Source organism: Podarcis filfolensis (genome assembly GCF_964270895.1).
Source record: "Podarcis filfolensis genome assembly, chromosome: 12".
In the NCBI taxonomy this organism is placed as follows: domain Eukaryota; kingdom Metazoa; phylum Chordata; class Lepidosauria; order Squamata; family Lacertidae; genus Podarcis; species Podarcis filfolensis.
This window is the reverse complement of record NC_139614.1, coordinates 53705103-53728341: the sequence shown is the minus strand read 5'-3', so window position 1 is coordinate 53728341 and position 23239 is coordinate 53705103. Positions and strand designations below refer to the sequence as shown.

At 44.9% G+C, this 23239-nt stretch overlaps 1 protein-coding gene across 3 annotated transcripts in view; it reads left to right on the top strand.

The window, feature by feature from the left end:
- Positions 1-11827, top strand: part of MYL3 (myosin light chain 3) — a 41137-nt gene extending 29310 nt beyond the window's left edge. Inside the window, exons 6-8 of one of the 3 annotated variants that reach the window (XR_014540518.1) lie at positions 384-419; positions 9904-10345; positions 10403-11827. Coding sequence is in view for 2 of the 3 variants with exons in the window: in XM_083580061.1 (XP_083436187.1) it covers positions 384-412 (29 nt within the window). In the remaining variant the exon portion in view is untranslated. Of the gene's footprint in view, positions 1-383; positions 434-9903 lie in introns of all 3 variants that reach the window. The other 2 variants (XM_083580061.1, XM_083580060.1) reach the window with 2 other exon arrangements.
- The last annotated feature ends 11412 nt before the right edge of the window (positions 11828-23239 follow it).

The following is a 23239-nucleotide window of genomic DNA, read 5'->3' as shown; positions in this document are numbered from 1 at the left end:
GTTTTCGACTGGCTGGACCAAACATTCCGCCGCATGTCCACTCTAGGAAAACAAGGAATGTTGTACTTGACTGCTACTTATGTATCACATCCCACAGTCTCAACTTTTGCCTTCAGAACTATGCCCCTCTGCAAACCACTGCTCCATATCTATACTGCTCCACTGTCCTGGGCAACTTCAGGATTCTGGTCAGGAACAGCTGGAGGGAGAGGTTCCCACCATTCTTCATCAGAGCAGTACTCCTCAGCCTGGTCTCTGACACCCAGTGAGATTCATGACTGAGTCAGGATTCAGACCCTCATATCCCAAGCTCTAGCCCAACACTCTAACCATTACACAACACTACCTCTGAGACAGTAATGACTCTCTTCCTTTTTTTCCAGCGTTTGTGAAGCATATCATGGCAAGTTGAATGGCAGGTAAGCCGAACAAGGTAATCATTCTTTTGTTTTTGAAACCCCACCCCACCCACCACCCCAGATACGATACAAAAATGTTTATTGTCATTGTCCCATACAGAACAACGAAATTGAAAAATCTACATTCAAAAACCAACAAGCCTGCTATCCCAACTATCCCAACCTGGTTAGCCCCTAAAAACTCTGATACCCCACAATTGAATACAATATACTCACATGGAGACTACATTACACTACATTTAAAACCAAAATAGCAATTGGATAGAAACTGTTTCTCAGGCGGCTAGTCCTAGTCTTTATAACCCTGTACCTTCTTCCAGAAGGCAGAAGCTAAAGAGATCTTCAATAGATTGATCCATATACAGCAAAATGGTGAGGAAACTGTGATTCTCCAGATGTTGTGAACTGATGGGAGTTGGCTTGCATCTAGAACATCTGGAGAGCTACAGTTATTCACAAACGGGTTGGTTTTGGGATTCATGGGACTATATTTATATAGCTTTCCATTATTAGATAATTTAAATGAAGGGCCCTTGCTGATTATCCAAAATGAAGGGTGCAGAGGAAGAAGACCAAGACGATCAAGGGTCTGGAAACCAAAACTTTTGAGGAACTGTTGAGCGAGATGGGTATGTGTAGCCTGGAGAAGACGAGATATTGTGCTGGGCCCGGGGGTAACCCGAGAACCCTGGTCCAGGTCCGGTCCAGAATCTGTAGGTTCCGCTAGGAATCAGTCCAACAGGGCCAAGGCAGGACACGAGGCAGGAAACGAGGCAAGGACTGGTACAGGGTCTCAGGCAGGTTCTAGCAAACAGCAACGCTGCTCCTGCAATCTGGGGCGGGATCCGACAGCCTTTTATCTCTGACGGGGTAACGGCCGGTCCTGATCCCCCGGTGACTCACCTGTCTCGCCCGAAGGCGAGCACTCCTCCTGCGAGTACTCAGGTCTCTCCTTCTCTCAGACCTTAGTCTCTGCAGCTCGGGAGACGTCGGTGGGTTACTAGACCCAGGGGCCGCCTCAGCCTCCCCTGACCCAACCGGTAGTGGAGCAGCTGTAAGTGATGGCCCAGCTGAGGGCAATGAGGTCATCCCCGCATCTGGAGCCAGGGCAGGCTCAGGCCCCTGACTCGGCCCAGCTGGTGTGTGCTGCAGGGGAACCTGTGCAGACTAGGACTCTTCAGGATCAGGCCCCAGACTTGGTTCAGGTGATGCCTGAGGCAAAGGATCCAGTGCAGACTGAGTCTCCTCTGGTTCCGAGTCCGAGCCCCAGTCCCAGGACATCACAGATATGATGGCCATCTTCCAATATCTGGAAGGGCTATCTATGGAAGATGGAGCAAGCTTCTTTTCTGCTGCTCCTGAGGGTAGTAACCAAACCAATTGATTCAAACGACAAGAATCATGTGGTTTGGGTTTCAAGTACACATTAGGAGGAACTTCCTGGCGGTAAGAACAGTTCGACAGCAGAACAGATTTCCTTTGAAGGTGGTGGACTCAGTGGCGTAGCGTGGGGGGTGCAGGGGGGGCCGGCCGCACCGGGCGCAACATCTGGGGTTAGGGCAAATCCATGGGTTAGGGGGCGCAAATCCACAGGTTAGGGGGCGCAAATTACTTGCCTTGCCCCGGGTGCTGACAACCCACGCTACGCCACTGGGTGGACTCTCCTTTCTTGGAGATTTTTCAATGGAGGTTGGATGGCCATCTGTCATGGATTCTTGAACTGTGATGCCTGCATTGCCGGGGGTTGGAATAGATGACCCTGTACCCCTCAGCTGAAGTTCTCAGAGTGGTTTAACTATCAATGCCTCTTCCTAGGGAACTCTGGGAATTGTGGCTTTGGGCAGAGAATAGGGACCTCCAAACAACTCTCAGCTCCCTGAACAAACTGTAGCTCCTAGGATTCTTTGGGGCAAACAAGAGCTGTTTAAAGTGGTATCCTAGAGCCTTAAATGTTGAATGCAGCCGATTTTGCCATTGCAAAGCAGCTCGGATCAGCTCTTCCACAGTCACTGAGTCCATGTTTCTTCCTGGAAGAAAAACACACACAGAACAACAACAGAAACATCTGATTTCTCAGAACCTCTGCTGATATCTTTTAGGCTCTTTGGGGGCAGGGGGTGACCTAGGATGCAACCGGAACTTTGTGGGCAAAAGGGGAAAAAACAGTCTGTGTGTCTTAGATAAATTAGAAAACAATCCAAACTCTGTACTATCAGTTCCTGTTTTCCCGCTGCTCTGGTTTATTTATCTGTCGTTGCCTCCTGATCTTGTTTGCTCAGGGAGATCTGAAATTATCCCAGCTTGTGGGGCCGAAGCCCTTTAAAACATGGGCTTTCATCCGGTCAGCAAAACCCCAGGGAGAGAGCAAACCAGAGGAGAAGATAAAGTCAGGATTCTGAGTTCGAGTGAATGGCAAGGAGAAAGGGGACAGAGGACAGTTTTCCTCCCTCTCTCCTAATGCTGGAACTCAAGGGCTGCAACACAGCTGAGAGTTGGAAGATTTGGGACAGATAAACGATGGACTTATTCACGTACCACAGAGTCAAGCTATGGAACTCCCTCAGGAGTCAGGGACGGCTGCCAACGTGGGTGGCTTTAACAGAGGATTGGGCAAATTTGTGGAGGTGGCGAGAAGGGCCACCGATGACTTGTAGCCAGGAGGGCTATGTTGAACTTTCACAGAGCCAGGAAATCCTTCTGAATACAGTGGTACTTCGGGTTACAGACGCTTCAGGTTACATACGCTTCAGGTTACAGACTCTGCTAACCCAGAAATAGTGCTTCAGGTTAAGAACTTTGCTTCGGGATGAGAACAGAAATCGTGCTCCGGCAGTGCGGCAGCAGCAGGAGGCCCCATTAGCTAAAGTGGTGCTTCAGGTTAAGAACAGTTTGAGGTTAAGAACGGACCACCAGAACGAATTAAGTACTTAACCTGAGGTACCACTGTACAGGTTCAGGTTTTTAACCTGAAGCACCACTTTAGCTAATCGGGCCTCCTGCTGCTGCTGCGCGGCCAAAGCATGATTTCTGTTCTCCTCCTGAAGCAAAGTTCTTAACCCGAGGTACTATTTCTGGGTTAGCGGAGTCTGTAGCCTGAAGCGTATGTAACCTGAAGCGTATGTAACCCGAGGTACCACTGTATCAGTTTCTGGAAACCAAAAGATGGGGAGAGTTGCTCTTGTGCTCGACTCCTGCTTGCTGGTTTCCCACAGGTTGGCCCCTGTAAGAACAGGATGCTGGACTAGATGGGCAATTGGCCTGATCCTGCAGCTCTCTTCCAATGTTTTCAATTCAGTCTTTAAGATTACGACTGAGCCATACCTTTGCAGCTCTCCTCCTGCTTCTCATCATATGCATGCCATTCCCTCTGTCTTTGCCCTGCTTCTTCTTCTTCTTTGGGCATCCCTCGTAGCCGAGTAAGATTGTCTTCCATAAACAGTTTTAACAATGAGTCCGTAAGTGACCGTGATGACCTGTTCTGGACCCACACGTCCTTCCACAGTGGGGACATTGGTTTCCGTGCAGGAGTTGATCACAGTGTGGATTTGCCAAGTGTGCCTTCCTCTTAGCACGTTTCTCCCTTGCGTCCTGAGTTCGAGTGTCTTCAAAGCCCATGACACCTTTGGTAAAGGCTGTTCTCCAACTGGAGCGCTCGCAGGCCAGTGTTTCCCAGTTGTCAGTGTTTATACTACATTTTTAAAAATTTGCCTTGAGAGAGTCTTTAAACCTCTTTTGTTGACCACCAGCATTACGCCTTCCCTTTTTAAGTTGGGAATAGAGTACAGTGGTACCTCGGGTTACAGACGCTTCAGGTTACAGATGCTTCAGGTTACAGACTCCGCTAACCCAGAAATAGTGCTTCAGGTTAAGAACTTTGCTTCAGGATGAGAACAGAAATCATGCAGCGGTGGCGCAGCGGGAGGCCCCATTAGCTAAAGTGGTGCTTCAGGTTAAGAACAGTTTCAGGTTAAGGACCTCCAGAACGAATTAAGTTCTTAACCCGAGGTACCACTGTAGTTGCTTTGGAAGACAATCATCAGGCATCTGCACAACATGACCCATCCAACGAAGTTGATGTTGAAGAATCATTGCTTCAATACTGCCCTGCACTGCCCCCATAATAATAATAAATTTTATTTATACCCCGCCCTCCCCAGCCAGAGCCAGGCTCAGGGCGGCCAACACCAGTAAAATTACAATAAAAACATAATTTTTAAAAAAACCAAATTAAAATGCAGTTAAAATGCAGTTTAAAATGCAGCCTCATTTTATAAGTAGCCCATAGATCAAAACCGTAAGGGGAGGAAAAATAAGGGTCAGACTGAGTCCAAACCAAAGGCCAGGCGGAACAGCGCTGTCTTGCAGGCCCTGTGGAAAGATGTCAAGTCCCGCAGGGCCCTGGTCTCTTGGGACAGAGCGTTCCACCAAGTCAGGGCCAGTACTGAAAAGGCCCTGGCCCTAGCTGAGACCAATCTAACCACCTTGCACTTGGGACCTCCAAAATGTTTCCCTCGCTCTTTTTTCACTCAGACTTCCTGTTCAAAGCACGTTTTGCAATGCCCCAAGCCTTTCCCAGTTGCAAAGATATCCATCATGCAGACCTCTCAAGGGGGATCAAGAAAATCCTCAATAAAAATAATTTTAAAAAGAAAGAAAGACAGATGCCAAGGGAGACTGTTTTGCAAATCATTGGCCTGATCCAGTAGGCTCTTCAAATTACAAGAAAGGAAATACCGACTAAACATACAGAAAAACTTCCTGACAGTATGAGCTGTCCCTCCATCCCTGGAGGTTCTTAAACAGAGGTTGGATGGCCATCTGTCATGGATGCTTTCTCTGAGATTCTTGTGTTGCAGCAGGTTGGACTAGAAGACCTTCAAGGTCCCTTCCACCTCCACAATTCCATGATTCTGATTGTGCTGGCCCTGGTGGTAACCCAAGAAACACGGTCCAGGTCCGGTCCAGAATCCGAAGGTTGCACTTGGAGTCAATCCGACAGGGCCAAGGCAGGAAACCAGGCAAGGTCAGGCACCGGATCTCAGGCAAACAGCAATGTTGCTCCCGCAACCTGGAGCAGGGTCTGACAGCCTTTTATCTCTGTCGGGGTAACGGCTGGTCCTGATCCCCCAGCGACTCACCTCCCTGTCTTGCCCAAAGGTGAGCACTTCTCCTGCGAGTACCCGAGTCTCTCCTTCTCTCAGACCTCAGTCTCTGCAGCTCGGGGGACGTCGGTGGGTTACTAGACCCAGGGGCCGCCTCAGCCTCCCCTGACCCAACCGGTAGTGGAGCAGCTGTACATGATGGCCCAGCTGAAGGCAACGAGGTAATCCCCGCATCTGGAGCCAGGGCAGGCTCAGGCCCCTGACTCGGCCCAGCTGGGGTTTGTTGCAGGCGAACCTGTGCAGACTGGGGTTCTTCAGGATCAGGCCCCAGACTTGGTTCAGATGATGCCTGAGGCAAATGATCCGGTGCAGACCGAGACCCCTCTGGTTCCGAGTCTGAGCCCGAGTCCCAGGCCATCACACTGATGTTCTTAGACTCTTTGCCCTGCAATAGCTAATCCATCGTCAAAAGAGTCTTCTCTATTTGTATCAGCTTCCCTGTCTCAACCCCCTACCTTTCCTGGGATGGATGTGGGGGGAGAAATTTGGTTCAGTTCACACCTGAAGGCACACCTACCTCGTCGAAAACAATACACAAACCATTTTGCAATGTTGTTTTCTGTCTAAGGAACACCTACCCCCCAAAAATGTCTATACAATGGTACCTTGGGTTACATATGCTTCAGGTTACAGACTCGGCTAACCCAGAAATAGTGCTTCAGGTTAAGAACTTTGCTTCAGGATGAGAACAGAAATCGTGCTCTGGCGGCGCGGCAGCAGCAGGAGGCCCCATTAGCTAAAGTGGTGCTTCAGGTTAAGAACTGTTTCAGGTTAAGAACGGAACTCCGGAACGAATTAAGTACTTAACCCGAGGTACCACTGTACTAGGGTAAAGCATGCAGAAGAATATACAAAATGCATCGCCAATTGGGGCTGTTTGATGGCAAGATGTGTACTCTGGACCAAATGGAATATAAGAATGTGTGTATAAGGAGAAAATTGCTGCATGGTGCTGAATTGAAAATTACTCAAAAGGACTTTTTTTAAAAAATCAGAAACTGATGTGGAAATTTGGACAGAACCTAACGATGGAAAAATAAGGAGCAGAAAGAAAACAAAAATGTTTTCCCTTGTCCTTCCTTCTTTTCCTTTCATCACAGCAAATCACTGTGTTATTCTGATCTTCCTTTTGGAAGTACGTGATAAAGACCAGAAAAAATTGTTTGGTCTACTTTCCACAGTGGACCAATCAGATTTGAGGCTTCCAAACTTGCTCAGGTCCCTGTGAGATGCACATTTCTTTGGATTTGCTGAAGCAGCATGGGATTTAATGAAGCAGTTGGTAGTGTGCAAAAGATGAACACAGAAAATATATATTTTGTGTTAAAATCTAATGGAAAGGGTATGTTTTCTAGATGAAAGAGTTGAAAATCACTGAAGGATTCTTATTTTACATTTTTAGAAATGTGTAGTTTACATTGCAAACGAGCACATTTCAAATGTGTGCACAACTTTTGCGGGCACACATATTTTTTCAAAAAAATCACAGAATCTGCACGCAAAGGAACAGATCTGCAACTGAGTTCCAGTGAAGTGAAACAGGACAGAACTGGCTACTCTGTCCATCTCTAATATATGGACTCCACAGAGTAGACCACAGCAAGTAATTTGAGAAGGAACCTGCTGGATCCCTGTCCCCTCTCTGGGGATCTTTACAGTCGATCCCTCCTTGTGAGTTGAGTTGCTCAGACAGACTCACTTATGGTGTACCTTGGTTCTCAAACTTAGTTCATTCCGGAAGTCCGTTCCAAAACCAAAGTGTTCCAAAACCAAGACGCACTTTCCCATAGAAAGTAATGCAAAAGGGATTAATCCATTCCAGATTTTTTAAATCAACCCCTAAAACAGCAATTTACTATAAAATAAATAAGACAATAGATGATTAAAAAATTCTTAGCTGTACTGATAATAGTCCTTGTTTGGATGGGGGACTTTTATCCATTTCTGCAGTCACACAATCAATCAATCAATCAATCAATCAATCAATCAGTAGCTGAACTGGGTTCTGCACAGTCACAAAAACAAATTAACCGAAAAAGCCTCAAAAACAAAAACACAAAATAAATAGCAAAAACAAAAGTGCCAAATACAGTGGTACCTTGGTTCTTGAACTTAATCCATTCCAGAAGTCCATTTGACTTCCGAAATGTTCGAAAACCGAGGCAGGGCTTCTGATTGGTGCAGACATCCTGGAAACAATAGCCAACAGCTGCATTAGACGTTCGGCTTCCGAAAAACGTTCAAAAATTGGAACACTTCCTTCTGGGTTTTCGGTGTTTGGGAACCAAGGTGTTTGAGAACCAAGGTACCACTGTATTAAGGGAAATATGGGGGACTTCCTGATGTGGGCTGTTCCTCAATTATAATTTTTTAAAAAATATTGCTTTGGGGAAGCTCACAAGCAGGGCATAAAGAAAACAAGATTGTCAATCCCAGCAGCTGGTACCGAGAGAGAGATACTGCTCTTGAACATGGAAGCTCTGCTAATTGGTAGCTGCCAGTAAAGGTAAAGGGACCCCTGACCATTATAATATAATAATAATAATAATAATAATAATAATAATTTATTATTTATACCCTGCCCACCTGGCTGGGTTTCCCCAGCCACTCTGGGCGGCTTCCAACAAAACACTAAAATACCTATTAAACATTAAAAACTTCCCTGAACAGGGCTGCCTTCAGATGTCTTCTAAATATCAGGTAGTTGTTTTTCTCTTTGACATCTGGTGGGAGGGCATTCCACAGGGCGGGGGCCACCACCGAGAAAGCCCTCTGCCTGGTTCCCTGTAGCTTGGCATCTCGCAGTGAGGGAACCTCGGTGCTGGACCTCAGTGTCCTGGCAGAACGATCCAGCCGTGGCCGACTCTGGGGTTGCGGCACTCATCTCGCTTTACTGGCCGAGGGAGCCGGCATTTGCCTGCTTCTGCAGACAGTTTTTCCAGGTCATGTGGCCAGCATGACTAAGCCGCTTCTGGCGAACCAAAGCAGCGCACGGAAATGCCGTTTACCTTCCCGCCGGAGCAGTTCCTATTTATCTACTTGTACTTTGACGTGCTTTCGAACTGCTAGGTTGGCAGGAGCAGGGACCGAGCAACGGGAGCTCCAATTGGCAAGTCCTAGGCTCTGTGTTTTAACCCACAGCGCCACCCGCGTCCCGGTAGGCATATCTAAAACCATCCAAGCCCCCATCTCGCCAGGCAGCAGCAAAACCCACCACGTGGAAACTTTTGCTCCTTCCTTATCCCAGAGCTCGTGAATCACTCTCCGTCTCTTCCGATACCTTTTCCCATGTGGGATGTTGTTTAATTCTCAGCCCACACACAGAGCAGCCTCCTTTGCTGGCTCCCTTTCTTGCACAGGCTGCGAAATCTCGATAATCTGGAGCAATTTGTTACATCCGGGCGCTGCTTATTTTTTTGACCCCCGAAGGTCAAGTACTTGCCTGGCTCACGGCCCGTTCTCGTCAGATAACTTACAGCTCCTATATAGGCACTTTTCCCAGATTCCTTCTTCTGCGACTTCTTGCCTTGAGTAATTCAACGAAGTTGTAGCCAACGCTGCCCATTGCGTCTATCTCTATCTCTATCTCTATCTCTATCTCTATCTCTATCTCTATCTCTATCTCTATCTCTATCCCTATCTCTATCATCTCTATCATCTCTATCATCTCTATCTCTATCTCTATCTCTATCTCTATCTCTATCTCTATCTCTATCTCTATCTCTATCTCTATCTCTATCTCTATCTCTATCTCTATCTCTATCTCTATCTCTATCTCTATCTCTATCTCTATCTCCCTCAGGGGTTTGATATCTCCCCCCCCCCAATTTTTTTTATTGATTTTCCACATTTATAACAAATATAACATAAGAAAAACACAAAACAAAACATCTTACAATACTAAAAGAAAAAAGAAAAAGAAAAACAGAAAAAAACCAGTCATTACTTCCAAAATCCAAGTTAACTATCCATCTATCAAATTATCTATCTATCATCTGTCTATCGTCTATCTATCTATCTATCAATCATCTATCTATCTATCATCTACCTACCTACCTATCATCTATCCTAGCTATCATCTATCTAGCTATCATCTATCTATCTATCCATCTATCTATCTATCCATCATCTATCATCTATCTATCTCTATCATCTATCTATCCATCTATCTATCCATCATCTATCATCTATCTATCTCTATCATCTATCTGTCTATCATCTATCTATCATCTATCTATCTCATCTATCAATTGATTGATCGATCCTCCCCCCTATTTCGCAGTAACAAATGAATAAAACTTTGTTTCCAACTTTGTTTTTAGGCCACATCAACCGGAACTGGATACCGAGATTGGATTTCAACCGAACCCATGGAATGAAATTAGTATTTCTAGTTGGAATCGATGCTCAGATTCCATCAACCGTCTTGTGTTTGTCTCTGTCCCTCTGGAATGGGCTCTTTTTCACTCAGTCTGGCCACCGGCCACCCTATTCCTCACATCCTCCGCCAGGTCGTTCCCTCTGCTTGGAACAGCCACCTCCACTTCCTTCTCCTGAATGAGCCCAACCCTCTCCACAGACCCACTTCCACTGGTTTCTCTCCATCCCCTTAATTATTTGGGGCAGCTCCACCTTATCCCTGTCTTTATCCTGTAATAAAGACTACAGATCCCTGAGCTCGGATGCTGCGACTCATTGTTCTAGGCAAAGACCAATGTTGGTACTCGATTAGCTTGAAATTGTAGTCCTCTTCTACTACTAGTAGTAACAAAAATGTAATTTACTACTAGTAGTAACACAATAGTAATTTACTACTAGTAGTAACACAATAGTAATTTACTAGTAGTAGTAACACAATCATGATTTACTACTATTGGAGATAGTCCTGGCAACTAAGCACTGTTAAGCCTCTCTTACTGACATACAAAAACGCATTAATCTTTGGCTCCTGTATGTAGCTGTGCTAAAATGGTTATACCTAGCCAAGCTACCTCATGTTCCAGAGAAGTTAGCCATTTCAAAAAAATGGTTATTGGGATGTATAATAACAATAATGACGATGATAATTTATTATTTGTACCCCACCCATCTGGCTGGGTTTCCCCAGCCACTATAGGTGGCTCCCAACAGATTAAAAACAGGAATAAAACATCAAACATTAAAAGCTTCCCTAAACAGGGCTGCCTTCAGATGTCTTCTGAAAGTATGGTAGTTGTTTTTCTCTTTGACATCTGGTGGGAGGGCGTTCCACAGGGCGGGTGCCGCCACCGAGAAGGCCCTCTGCCTGGTTCCCCGTAACTTGGCTTCTCGCAGCGAGGGAACTGCCAGAAGGCCCTCGGAGCTGGACCTCAGTGTCCGGGCAGAACGATGGGGGTGGAGACGCTCCTTCTGGTATACTGGGCCGAGGCCGTTTAGGGCTTTCAAGGTCAGCACCAACACTTTGAATTGTGCTCGGAAACGTACTGGGAGCCATTGTTGGTCTTTCAAGACCGGTGTTATGTGGTCTTGGCGGCCGCTCCCAGTTACCAGTCTAGCTGCCGCATTCTGGATTAGTTGTAGTTTCCGGGTCACCTTCAAAGGGAGCCCCACATAGAGCGCACTGCAGTAGTCCAAGTGGGAGATAACCTGAGCATGCACCACTCTGGCGAGGCAGTCCGTGGGCAGAAAGGGTCTCATCCTGCGTACCAGATGAAGCTGGTAGACAGCTGCCCTGGACACAGAATTGACCTGTGCCTCCAAGGACAGCTGTGAGTCCAGAATGACTCCCAGGCTGCGCACCTGGTCCTTCAGGGGCTCAGGACCAGGGAGTCCTCCACACCCGCCCGCCTCCTGTCCCCCCAAAACAGTACTTCTGTCTTGTCAGGATTCAACCTCAACAAAGCCAAACCTCAACAAAGCCAAACAAAGCTTGCCAGAAAGAAAAAGAGGACTCTGCTTTTATACTGAGTCACACCATTGCTCCACCTAACTCAGTGTTCTCCCCACTGAACAAAAACAGTGGCTCTCCTGGACTTCAGTCAAGGGATTCCAGGGATCCACCGGAAGATGCCAGCAAGGATCGAACCTCGCACTTTCTGCAGGTAAAGAAGAAGAAGACATCAAAAAATACCTTCACACTTTCTCCTTGTCCGTCTGGGAACCTGGGAGCAGAAGGAGAAAAGTCCCCTCCATCGAGCGATCTGTTGATGACTAACAGTTGTCCATTTTTGCTGCCTGGTACCTGGAAAATAAATATTTGCATCGTCATTTATTTATTTATTTGCTTGCTGACTTACTTAGGAGTATTTATACCCTGACTACTACTCAAAGTTTTCTCTCTTTCTTTTGTCAAATCTTTTTTTTTATTAAGCTTTACGTCGCAAATTAAAATTCAAAGATCATCATTTAGGACAGGGGTCAGCAAACTTTTCCAGCAGGGGGCCGGTCCACTGTCCCTCAGACCTCGTGGGGGGCTGGACTATATTTTTTGGGGGGGGGGAATGAATGAATTCCTATGCCCCACAAATAACCCAGAGATGCATTTTAAATAAAAGCACACATTCTACTCATGTGAAAACACGCCAATAAATCCGCAGGCTGGATTTAGAAGGCGATTGGGCCAGATCCGGCCCCCAAGCCTTAGTTTGCCTACCCATGATTTAGGATTCCCTGAATTATTCGACTCCCCTCTGCCCTTCCCTGGTTACCATTATCAATCTTTTTTCAACTGCTTCTCTTATTTTCTCTATTTTTTAAAAATAGTCCATTTTAACCATAATTTTTTGTACACTACAAGCATTACTCAAAGCCTGCCAACTGTTTTAGTTGTTTACAGTGTTCTCTTAAGTACGTTGTAAATTTCCCCCATTCCTTCTTAAAGTTCTTCTCTTCCTGGTTTCTGATTTTCCGGGTCAATTTTGCCGTTTTGGCATAGTCCATCATCTTCATCAACCATTCGTCTCTGGTTGGGACTTAATCTTCTTTCCATCTCTGGGCCAGTAGTATCCGTGCTTCTGTCATCGCATACACAAATAATAGTTTCTGTTCCTTTGGTATCTCTGCACCTAAGATTCCTAATAGGAAAAAAAAAAGCCTCTGGGTTTGTTTGTTTTTACAAACGTTATTTTAAACATTTTTTTCAACTCATTATAAATTGTTTCCCAGAATGCTTTACTCAAAGTTTTCGAGGAGGTTTGCAATATATTTTAAACACAATAAAATAGACAGTGATACAATGGTCAGCTGCTTGGGAGAAGAATGGGGGGTTGAATTATTATTATTATTATTATTATTATTATTATTATTATTATTACTGAATTCTCGCCTGCTGACAGCACTCCTTCCTCCTCAAACAGTAAATCTGCAGGGCTCAGAATTTTTAATGCATGGCACACTTTATTTGGATTGGAGCTCTTGGAGGGAGGGGAAACCACACCTTTCCATAGCTCGGTTGGTTAGAGCATGATAAAGCCAAGGTTGCGGGTTCGATTCTCATATGGGACAGTTGCGTGTACATTGTAGAGGGTTGGACTAGATGATCCTCAGGGTCCCTTCGAACTCTATGATTCTATGATCTTCATGCTACTCTGTGGATGCATCCACACAACCATCTACTCCATTTTCCTGAGGTTTCCCATACTGTTTATTTCCACATTATATCTGAGCTTTCATGTGACGCAAGCCCCTGTTTTGCAAAGAGAACGTCAACAATGTCTAGGCAACACGCTGACCATATGTATATGTAATAGACAATCTTTATAGATTTCCTTCAAATCATAAAAAGTTCAAAATGAATTCTTCATCAGCGTGGTGGGTGAATATAGAATGCTTCATAAACCCATCTTATTTCGAATGAGCACTGTTCCACAGCATTTCATATTTTCATTTATATACATTCATTCAAAACAAGATGGGTTTATGAAGCATTTTATATCCACCCACCACGCTGATGAAGAATTCTACGAAACAGTAGTCAATATCCGGAATTACTGTTCAGTGTTGGACATCATTGTTGAATACACAAAGCTTCACAGCTTGTCTTCCACCGCACTAAGTTTGGTAACTCGCTTCATTTAAAGATTTTCAGAGACTTTGAGACTAAAGATTTTATTTTGAACTTTTTATGATTTGAAGGAATTCTATAAAGATTGTCTATTACATATACTTCTGGAAATAAAGCAGAACATAGCACAAGTTTAGCGCTCATTATCTGCTTCCAGGAAAAAACAAGAAAAAAACCTGTTTGCAAAGAACTTGGAAATGAATCCCAAACTTGTACTGTATTCTGCTATATTTCTGGAAGTGGATTTTACATTGTGTGAAAACTCAAAGAATGAGGAAATTAACTGTTAGGGAAATCTTAAGGAAAGGGGATGAATGCAGCCTATATTTAGCTATCCAAGATGTTTGCAAGCAGATTTAAATTGGGAGAACACTTTTTTTAAAGGATGGCCTGTTTCAGCTCAGATCTGACCTATCTGCGTTTTATTTATTTTAATTTTTTTTCCATCGCGTGGAAGCCTTGTTTGCATTCTCAGACCCTTATGGGGTCTAGTAACCTGAGAAGACATAAATTTATGCCCGCAGGACATCTCTAGAGAGCACGACGAGGCCATATCAGTTTCTTCACCCGGCTATTTTTGAGCTATGCAGAGCTCCTTTGTTCTGTGGGGGAAAAGCTTATCTCTCTCCCAACTTTGCCTTTTGTCTTTGTCAGTCTTAGCCTGTTTTATGACACAACACCTGTCCGGCTGCCCCAAAAAGAACCACAACTTCTTCACAAGGAAACAAAGCCCATAGCATGAACTGCCAACCCAAATCGCCAAACCACGCAGGTGTTTCGAACTCGTGACTGACAGGAACAGGAGCGAGTGCCCTGCCGGTGCGAAAGTTCAGGAAGCCGCAACTGTCCCAAGCAATCAGTTCATGCCTCTCTTTCCAGAACAAAGGACTCTCCCGAGGAGGAATTGTCCTGGACACAGTTGCTCTTCCAAGAAGCTAAAAATAATCGCCAGATCTGTCCTTGGCATGAGCCAAACGCTACCCTGGGACATCGCCTTTCAAGTCCCAAAGACATTTGACTGGGTGCATATGGGGAAACGATTGCAGGGAAAGGGGATCGCCGGACATCTCAAATGTCACAAATGCATCTTGAGAGCCCCAATTGCGGTATATTCTCAAAGATGCTTTGAGCTGATCTCTTCCTCTCCATCCAGAGGCACAGCAAGGTCAGGTGGTACCCGGTGCGGAAGATTTCTCCTCACCCAGCCCCCCACAATGCAATTATTAAAAGGGAAAATAAGATACAGTCACAAGTGTTATTTTCTGGTTTATTTACTGAACATTGTGAGCATGGTGATGATAATACAGTGGTACCTCAGGTTAAGTACTTAATTCGTTCCAGAGGTCCGTTCTTAACCTGAAACTGTTCTTAACCTGAAGCACCACTTTAGCTAATGGGGCCTCCTGCTGATGCCACACCGCTGGAGCATGATTTCTGTTCTCATCCTGAAGCAAAGTTCTTAACCTGAAGCACTATTTCTGGGTTAGTGGAGTCTGTAACCTGAAGCGTATGTAACCTGAAACATATGTAACCCGAGGTACCACTGCAATAATGATGATGATGATGATGATGATGATGATATTGTGGAGCCATACTGGCTGTCAAGGCCCCCAATGCCTGGTTCTTGAAGCAGCGATATCACTTTCCGCCTGCCTGCCATTGTGACAGTAGAGTACAGTATGGTTGCCCTCATCCTCCTGTCTTGGATAATAATAATAATAATAATAATAATAATAATAATAATAATAATAATTTATTTATACCCCGCCCATCTGGCTGGGTTTCATCTGGGCAGCTTTCAACAGAATATTAAAATACAACAATCTATTAAACATTAAAAGCTTCCCTAAACAGGGCTGCCTTCAGGTGTCTTCTAAAGGTCTGGTAGTTGTTGTTCTCTTTGACATCTGGTGGGAGGGCGTTCCACAGGGTGGGTGCCACCACCGAGAAGGCCCTCTGTATGGTTCCCTGTAACTTGGCTTCTCACAGGGAGGGAACTGCCAGAAGGCCCTTGGCGCTGGACCTCAGTGTCGGGGCAGAATGATGGGGGTGGAGATGCTCCTTCAGGTATACAGGGCTGAGGCCATTTAGGGCTTTCAAGGTCAGCACCAACACTTTGAATTGTGCTCGGAAACGTACTGGGAACCAATGTAGGTCTTTCAGGACTGGTGTTATGTGGTCTCAGCGGCCGCTCCCAGTCACCAGTCTAGCTGCCGCATTCTGGATAAGTTGTAGTTTCCGGGTCAACTTCAAAGGTAGCCCCACGTAGAGCGCACTGCAGTAGTGCAAGCGGGAGATAACCAGAGCATGCACCACTCTAGCGAGACAGTCCGCGGGCAGGGAGGGTCTCAGCCTGCATACCAGATGGAACTGGTACACAAGCCACACATCTACATTCTACATTCTGCAAGGCATTCATACCTTTGAAGGACACATTGCAGCCAGGCACAAGCACTCGAATGGGGTGCAGAGCACAAAGGGCCAGAAAATGGGTGGGTGCATCTGACTCTTGGGTTCCCAATCCCTGCTCTCCTGCCATGGTTGCCAATTGCTCTCCCTCTCCTCTACCTGTTACTGCCACCTGCTTGCTCATGCCCGGCAGAGCCAATGGGTAAACAGGTCCTGGCAGATGTTCTAACTATTCCCCACCACTGCTGCTGTTGATTTGCTTGCCAGAGCAAGAGGTCAGAGAGCAAGTAGGTTGCAATGGTGAAGAAGAGGAGCAGGCCCAGGGGGCTCTTTTCAGCAGGCCCTTGGCTGGGGTGCAGACCCTTGGCGCCAGCCCTGTTTTCTGGCAATCTTGAGCAATGCACAACAAAGTACAGTGGTACCTTGGGTTAAGTACTTAATTTGTTCCGGAGGTCCGTTCTCAACTTGAAACTGTTCTTAACCTGAAGCACCACTTTAGCTAATGGGGCCTCCTGCTGCCGCCGCACCGCCGAAGCATGATTTCTGTTCTTATCCTGAAGCAAAGTTCTTAATCTGAAGCACTATTTCTGGGTTAGCAGAGTCTGTAACCTGAAGTGTATGTGACCTGAAGCATATGTAACCCGAGGTACCACTGTAATGTCCTCGTACTGGAGTCCACAGGGCATTTCAGCACCATGGAGAGCTCCAAGTGAGAGACCTGCTCCAACAAATGTGGAAAGCAAACCACATTTTTGCCTCTCATACTACCTTTCCCAGGCTCCACCTTCTTGTGGGGACCTTAGATCCTAAGAAAACAGAGCCTACTGGATCAGGCCAATGGCCCATTTAGTCCACCATCCTGTTCTCAAAGTGTCCAACCAGTTGCCTTCAGGAAATCCACAATGGCTAGTAGCCTTAAGGAACAAAACCTCTGATCTGATGGTGGGCATTCCTCCTGCAAGGGCACCAAAATCTCAAAAGTGGCTGATGGTGGTGGAACAGATTGACAACCAGGAATTAACAAAATAATTAGTTGAATTTAACAAATTATTCTTGCATTGCTGGGGGATGAACTAAATGATGCTTTGGAGCTCTTCCAACTCTACAACTCTGTGATTCTAAGATTTATATATTAGTTAATAATTTGGGGGTGGGGGCTCAAATGGCATGGGACTCCAATTCCCATCTGCCCCAGCCACCATGTCAGGGATGATGGGAGCTGTAGTCCAGCAAAATCTGGAGAGAACCAGCTTGGGGAAGGCTGATCTATGTAGAACCAAGCGCAGCCTCTGAACCCATTAGCAAAAGTTTTGTTCTCCAAAACCCGACTTTCTGATGACCTTGCTTCTATGAATAACTTGTGCCGCAAAGCGACCTCAGTACGTGACCATGAAACCATCTTGCGTATCATAAATCAGCTGGAGAGACCTCACCCAACTGCTTGTCGTTTCCAATATCCATCCTGCAGCCCACTGGCAAACTGTCTGTTTCTCCCTCTCCCTCGCCCACAGATACACAAACAGCCCAACTCACCATAACCCAAATCCCAGGAACAATGATTGAGCGTTTACATCATGTCTAGTAGTGCTTCAGGTCACGGGCAAGGAAATGGGCGTTGTGGCTACTCGCTCCCACAAAACGCTGTCTGCATTGGTTATTTCCTTTCTCACTGTGGGCAACTTGGCCATTTTGTTGAGATTGGCACCTTCCAAACAATTCTTAAAAGGGGGGGGGGGTTCACGGTTAGGAGAAGGATGCTCCTTTCTGACTTTGGTCAAGTCAATTGCAATAATAATAATAATAATGATAATAATAATAATAATAATTTATTTGGGACGCGGGTGGCACTGTGGGTTAAACCACAGAGCCTAGGACTTGCCAATCAGAAGGTTGGCAGTTCAAATCCCCGCAACGGGGTGAGCTCCCGTTTCTCGGTCCCTGCTCCTGCCAACCTAGCAGTTTGAAAGCACGCCAAAGTGCAAGTAGATAAATAGGTACCGCTCCAGTGGGAAGGTAAATGGCGTTTCCATGTGCTGCTCTGGTTCGCCAGAAGCAGCTTAGTCATGCTGGCCACATGACCCGGAAGCTGTACGCCAGCTCCCTCGGCCAATAAAGCGAGATGAGCGCCACAACCCCAGAGTCGGTCACGACTGGACCTAATGGTCCAGTTACCTTTACCTTTACCTAATAATTTATTATTTATACCCCGCCCATCTGGCTGGGCTTCCCTAGCTACTCTGGGCGGCTTCCAACAAAATATTAAAATATAGTACTGCATCAAACATTAAAAGCTTCCCTGAACAGGGCTGCCTTCAGATGTGTTCTAAAAGTCTGGTAGTTGTTGTTCTCTTTGACATCTGGTGGGAGGGCGTTCCACAGGGCAGGCGCCACTACTGAGAAGGCCCTCTGCCTGGTTCCCTGTAACCTCACTTCTTGCAGTGAGGGAACCGCCAGAAGGCCCTCGGAGCTGGACCTCAGTGTCCGGGCAGAATGATGGGGGTGGAGACGCTCCTTCAGGCAGAGGACGGGTTGAAGGGACCAGCTGGGGAACCCCCAAGGAAAGAAGGCTCAAAGCCAGGGGAGTGGTGGTGAGACGACGATGAGTGGTTAGAGCTCACAAAATTTAAACCCAAATAGAAGCAGGCATTTCGAAAGGAGAGCCAGAAATGGGCCGAGTGAGTAAATGAATGAATAAATCAATAAGCAAATATGTTTGCATGCAAAGTCAGCAAAGAAGGGAAAGAAACTTTTCTCTAGGGGTGGGGGGGAATGAGCACTAAATTAAAATTAAAAGCATTTGGAAATTAGGTCTGCATTATAACGAACAGATCACAGGATATAATATTTCAAATGAGCCGATCGGTGTATTATTAAATTACTGGGAAGGTTTAACTTACTTGAAAGGCTTAATCTCTGTCTTCATTACTTGATGCAACAGTTACAGGAAACGTGTGTGAGAGAGATCTGTTAATTATTTTTAATTCTCTGTTTATTTAATTACTATATTACAAAGTGATACAAGCACAGAAGTTGGCAATGAAAAAAATGTATCTCCCAACCCTCTCTCCCTGAGATAAGAAATCTCCTTCCAGATCTGAAGAGTCCATTCAAGTCCATGTTGTATACCCAGGTTCCTGAGGCCCCCAAAAGATAACACAAAGATAACAATGATCAAATCAAGCAAAAGGGCTAATAATAATAATAATAATTTATTATTTTACCCCGCCCATCTGGCAGGGTCTCCCTAGCCACCCTGGGCAGCTTCCAACAAAGTATTAAAATACAGTGGTCTGTTAAACATTAAACACTTCCCTAAACAAGGCTGCCTTCAGATGTCTTCTAAAAGTCTGGTAGTTGTTCTTCTCTTTGACATGTGGTGGGAGGGCGTTCCACAGGGCGGGGGCCACTACTGAGAAGGCCCTCTACCTGGTTCCCTGTAACTTGGCTTCTCGCAGGGAGGGAACAGCCAGAAGGCCCTCGGAGCTGGACCTCAGTGTCCAGGCAGAACGAAGTGGGTGGAGACGCTCCTTCAGGTATACTGAGCCGAGGCCGTTTAGGGCTTTCAAGGTCAGCACCAACACTTTGAATTGTGCTCGGAAACATACTGGAAGCCAATGTTGTTCTTTCAAGACTGGTGTTATGTGGCCTCGGCAGCCGCTCCCAGTTACCAATCTAGCTGCCGCATTCTGGATTAGTTGTAGTTTCCGGGTCACCTTGAAAGGTAGCCCCACGTAGAGCGCATTGCAGTAGTCCAAGCGGAAGATAACCAGAGCATGCACCACTCTGGCGAGACAGTCTGCAGGCAGGGAGGGTCTCATCCTGCGTACCAGATGGAGCTGGTAGACTGCTGCTCTGGACACAGAATTGACCTGCGCCTCCATGGACAGCTGTGAGTCCAGAATGACTCCCAGGCTGCACACCTGGGAAGTACGAAATCTTTTATAGCCATGCTTCACTGTATGCATAATAAAACTCTACCACTCTGCCGTAAAGTACCCTTTTCATTTTATAGCCTGTGCTATTCTACCTTTATTCATGCATTTCTCAACAAAGTATCCATTTCCAGACCATTTTATACCAATTCACCAGGAAGGCGCCTTCCATTTCATTTAAATTTCACTTTTTCCTCCAAGGAGTTCAAGGTGGTACAACAACCCTGTGAGGTAGGATAGGCTGTGAGGTTCAGCGACTGCCCCATGAGGTCACCCAGTGAGTGTCATGGCCAAGCGAGGGGATTTGAACCCTGGTCTCTCCCGGTTCCTAGTCCGACACTCTAACCACTACACTATGCTGCCTCTCCTTCCATACCATCTGTTTATCTGTATACGTATTTGTGAGTTTCTTCCTTTTCTTTTTAAAGAGGTGCAGCTAGGAAACACAATCGTTCTTCGCTGTGAAATGGCTTCATAGGATGTAATTCTTAAATGCAGTAAATGAATAAATGGAGACAGGACAGAAAGGAGGGAGAGAGAGAGAAAGAGAGAGAGAGAGAGAATGGGCCAATTAGAAATATCTTGTCAAAGAAATCCCTGTAATTCTTGTTCGGAAAAATAAGCCAGCTGGCATTTGCTGATTTGAATTTGCTGATCCTTCTCTGAAGCAGCTGGAAGCAGCGAGGAATGGAAGAAAAAAACAAACCCAAAATTGTCAGCCTTTATATTAAAGGCAATTAATTTTGAATAGCAATAAGCTGTAGAACGTCTGCTTAGATTAGGCATCTCCAAACTTGGTTCTCCAGATGTTTTGGGACTACAACTCCCATCATCCCTAGCTAACAGGGCCAGTGGTCAGGGATGATCGGCATTGTAGTCCCAAAACATCTGGAGGGCCGAGTTTGGGGGTGCCTGGCTTAGATGATTTGGATGTGCTGTTTTCGACATATCGCTACATGTATTACATGTGACGGCAATGGGGCTAATTGCCCCTATTTTATTTTTATTTTTTTTAAGAAATATTTATTAAGATTTCACAAAGACAAACATACAAAAACACATAATAACAAAAGAGAAAAAATAAAAAATAAAAAGATAAAACATACAGAAAAAACAAGAAAAATTAAAAACAATTATTTTTCATAACTTAAAACTCATTTGTTTGTTTCTTTGACTTCCTCACACCTCCCCTTCTTGTATTCCCATTTAAATAATCAAATCAGCAAATCCTTACCCTCTTTCATTTATCTTATCTCTATAACTTAACATTTTATAACTCAGTATTTTCATACATTATCAATTCATTTTTGCATATTCTTATTAACTTTGTTGCCAATACCACTTATTTCCAATGCAACACCATTTTAGTTATTTTATTTTTACCTAATTAACCCTTCTTCCATATTCTTAAAGCATTACAGCTGGAAACCACTCAATTTCTATCCAACATCATTCTAACATTCATTAATTTTGCAATATTTCTGTAAATAGTTTTTAAATTTCTTCCAATCTTCTTCCACCGCCTCTTCTCCCTGGTCCCGGATTCTGCCAGTCATTTCTGCCAGTAATTGCCCCTATTTTAATGTGGATGCATGTAGTGTTTGATTTCAGCATCCTTGAAAAACAGGCGGAGCTCAGAATGCACCGGATATTTAAAATAGTAGTAAGAATCAAAGGGCTTCTCTTTCCTCTTCCCAACCTGTCCTGTTTTTCCTTGTGTGTCGTGTCTCAGTTCCTACTCACAGGCTTGCTTCACTTGTTTTAATTGATTGGGGTACGTGGGGTGTTAGGGGAGGGGTAGTACCTCTTGAAGAAATATCAACAACCTCAGATATGCAGATGACACAACCTTGATGGCAGAAGGTGAGGAGGAATTAAAGAACCTTTTAATGAGGGTGAAAGAGGAGAGCACAAAATATGGTCTGAAGCTCAACATCAAAGAAACGAAGATCATGGCCACTGGTCCCATCACCTCCTGGCAAATAGAAGGGGAAGAAATGGAGGCAGTGAGAGATTTTACTTTCTTGGGCTCCATGATCACTGCAGATGGTGACAGCAGCCACGAAATTAAAAGACGCCTGCTTCTTGGGAGAAAAGCAATAACAAACCTAGACAGCATCTTAAAAAGCAGAGACATCACCTTGCCAACAAAGGTCCATATAGTTAAAGCTGTGGTTTTCCCAGTAGTGATGTATGGAAGTGAGAGCTGGACCATCAAGAAGGCTGATCGCCAAAGAATGGATGCTTTTGTTGTTTTTTTTTAAATACATATTTATTAAAGTTTTAGAAAACAAAGAATTCATCATTTCAAAATGTATCATTTCCATACATAAAGCTCAAGAAAAACAACAATATGTGACAGAAAAAGGAAAAAAATAAAAGAAGAAAAATAAAAAACAGAAAAAAGAAAAACACTCTTTCTTAAATTTGTAAAGTTCCATGCCCCTCTGTCTTGACCTCCTCACATCCCCCTTTTTTGTGTTCCTCTTTACTCCAATCAGATTCAGCAAATTCAAAACCTTGTTTCAACCCTACTTAATGTTATATTCTAATTATTATGTCCCCATTTTCCATTTTTTTTAATCCGTACCTCATCTTATAAAGTATGACATAATATTGTTCTATTCATAACCCCTTATCCTTTTTTTTCTTAGATTCTTCTTTTCACACACCTTTGGCCAAGGTCACACAAACCCTGTTACTTTTACTTCCCACATCCTATTGACACTCAAAGATTTTACAGTATTTTTGTAGATAGTCCTTAAACTTTTTCCAGTCCTGTTCCATCGATTCTTCTCCCTGGTCACGGATTCTGCCAGTCATTTCAGCCATCTCCATGTAGTCTATCACTTGCGTCTGCCATTCCTCCACGGTGGGTAGATCCTGTATCTTCCAATATTTAGCTAAAAGTATTCTTGCTGCTGTTGTTGCATACATAAAGAATGTTCTATCTTTCTTTGGCACCCATTGGCCAACTATGCCCAAGAGAAAGGCCTCTGGTTTCTTGGGGAAGGTACTTTTAAGTACTTTCTTAAGTTCATTATATATCATTTCCCAGTAAGCCTTAACTCTTGGGCAAGTCCACCAGAGGTGAAAGAATGTTCCCTCAGCTTCTTTACATTTCCAACATTTATTATCAGGCAGGTGATAGATTTTAGCAAGCTTGACTGGGGTCATGTACCACCTGTAAATCATTTTCATAATGTTCTCCTTTAAGGCAATACATGCCGTAAATTTCATACCGGTGGTCCACAACTGCTCCCAATCAGCAAACAT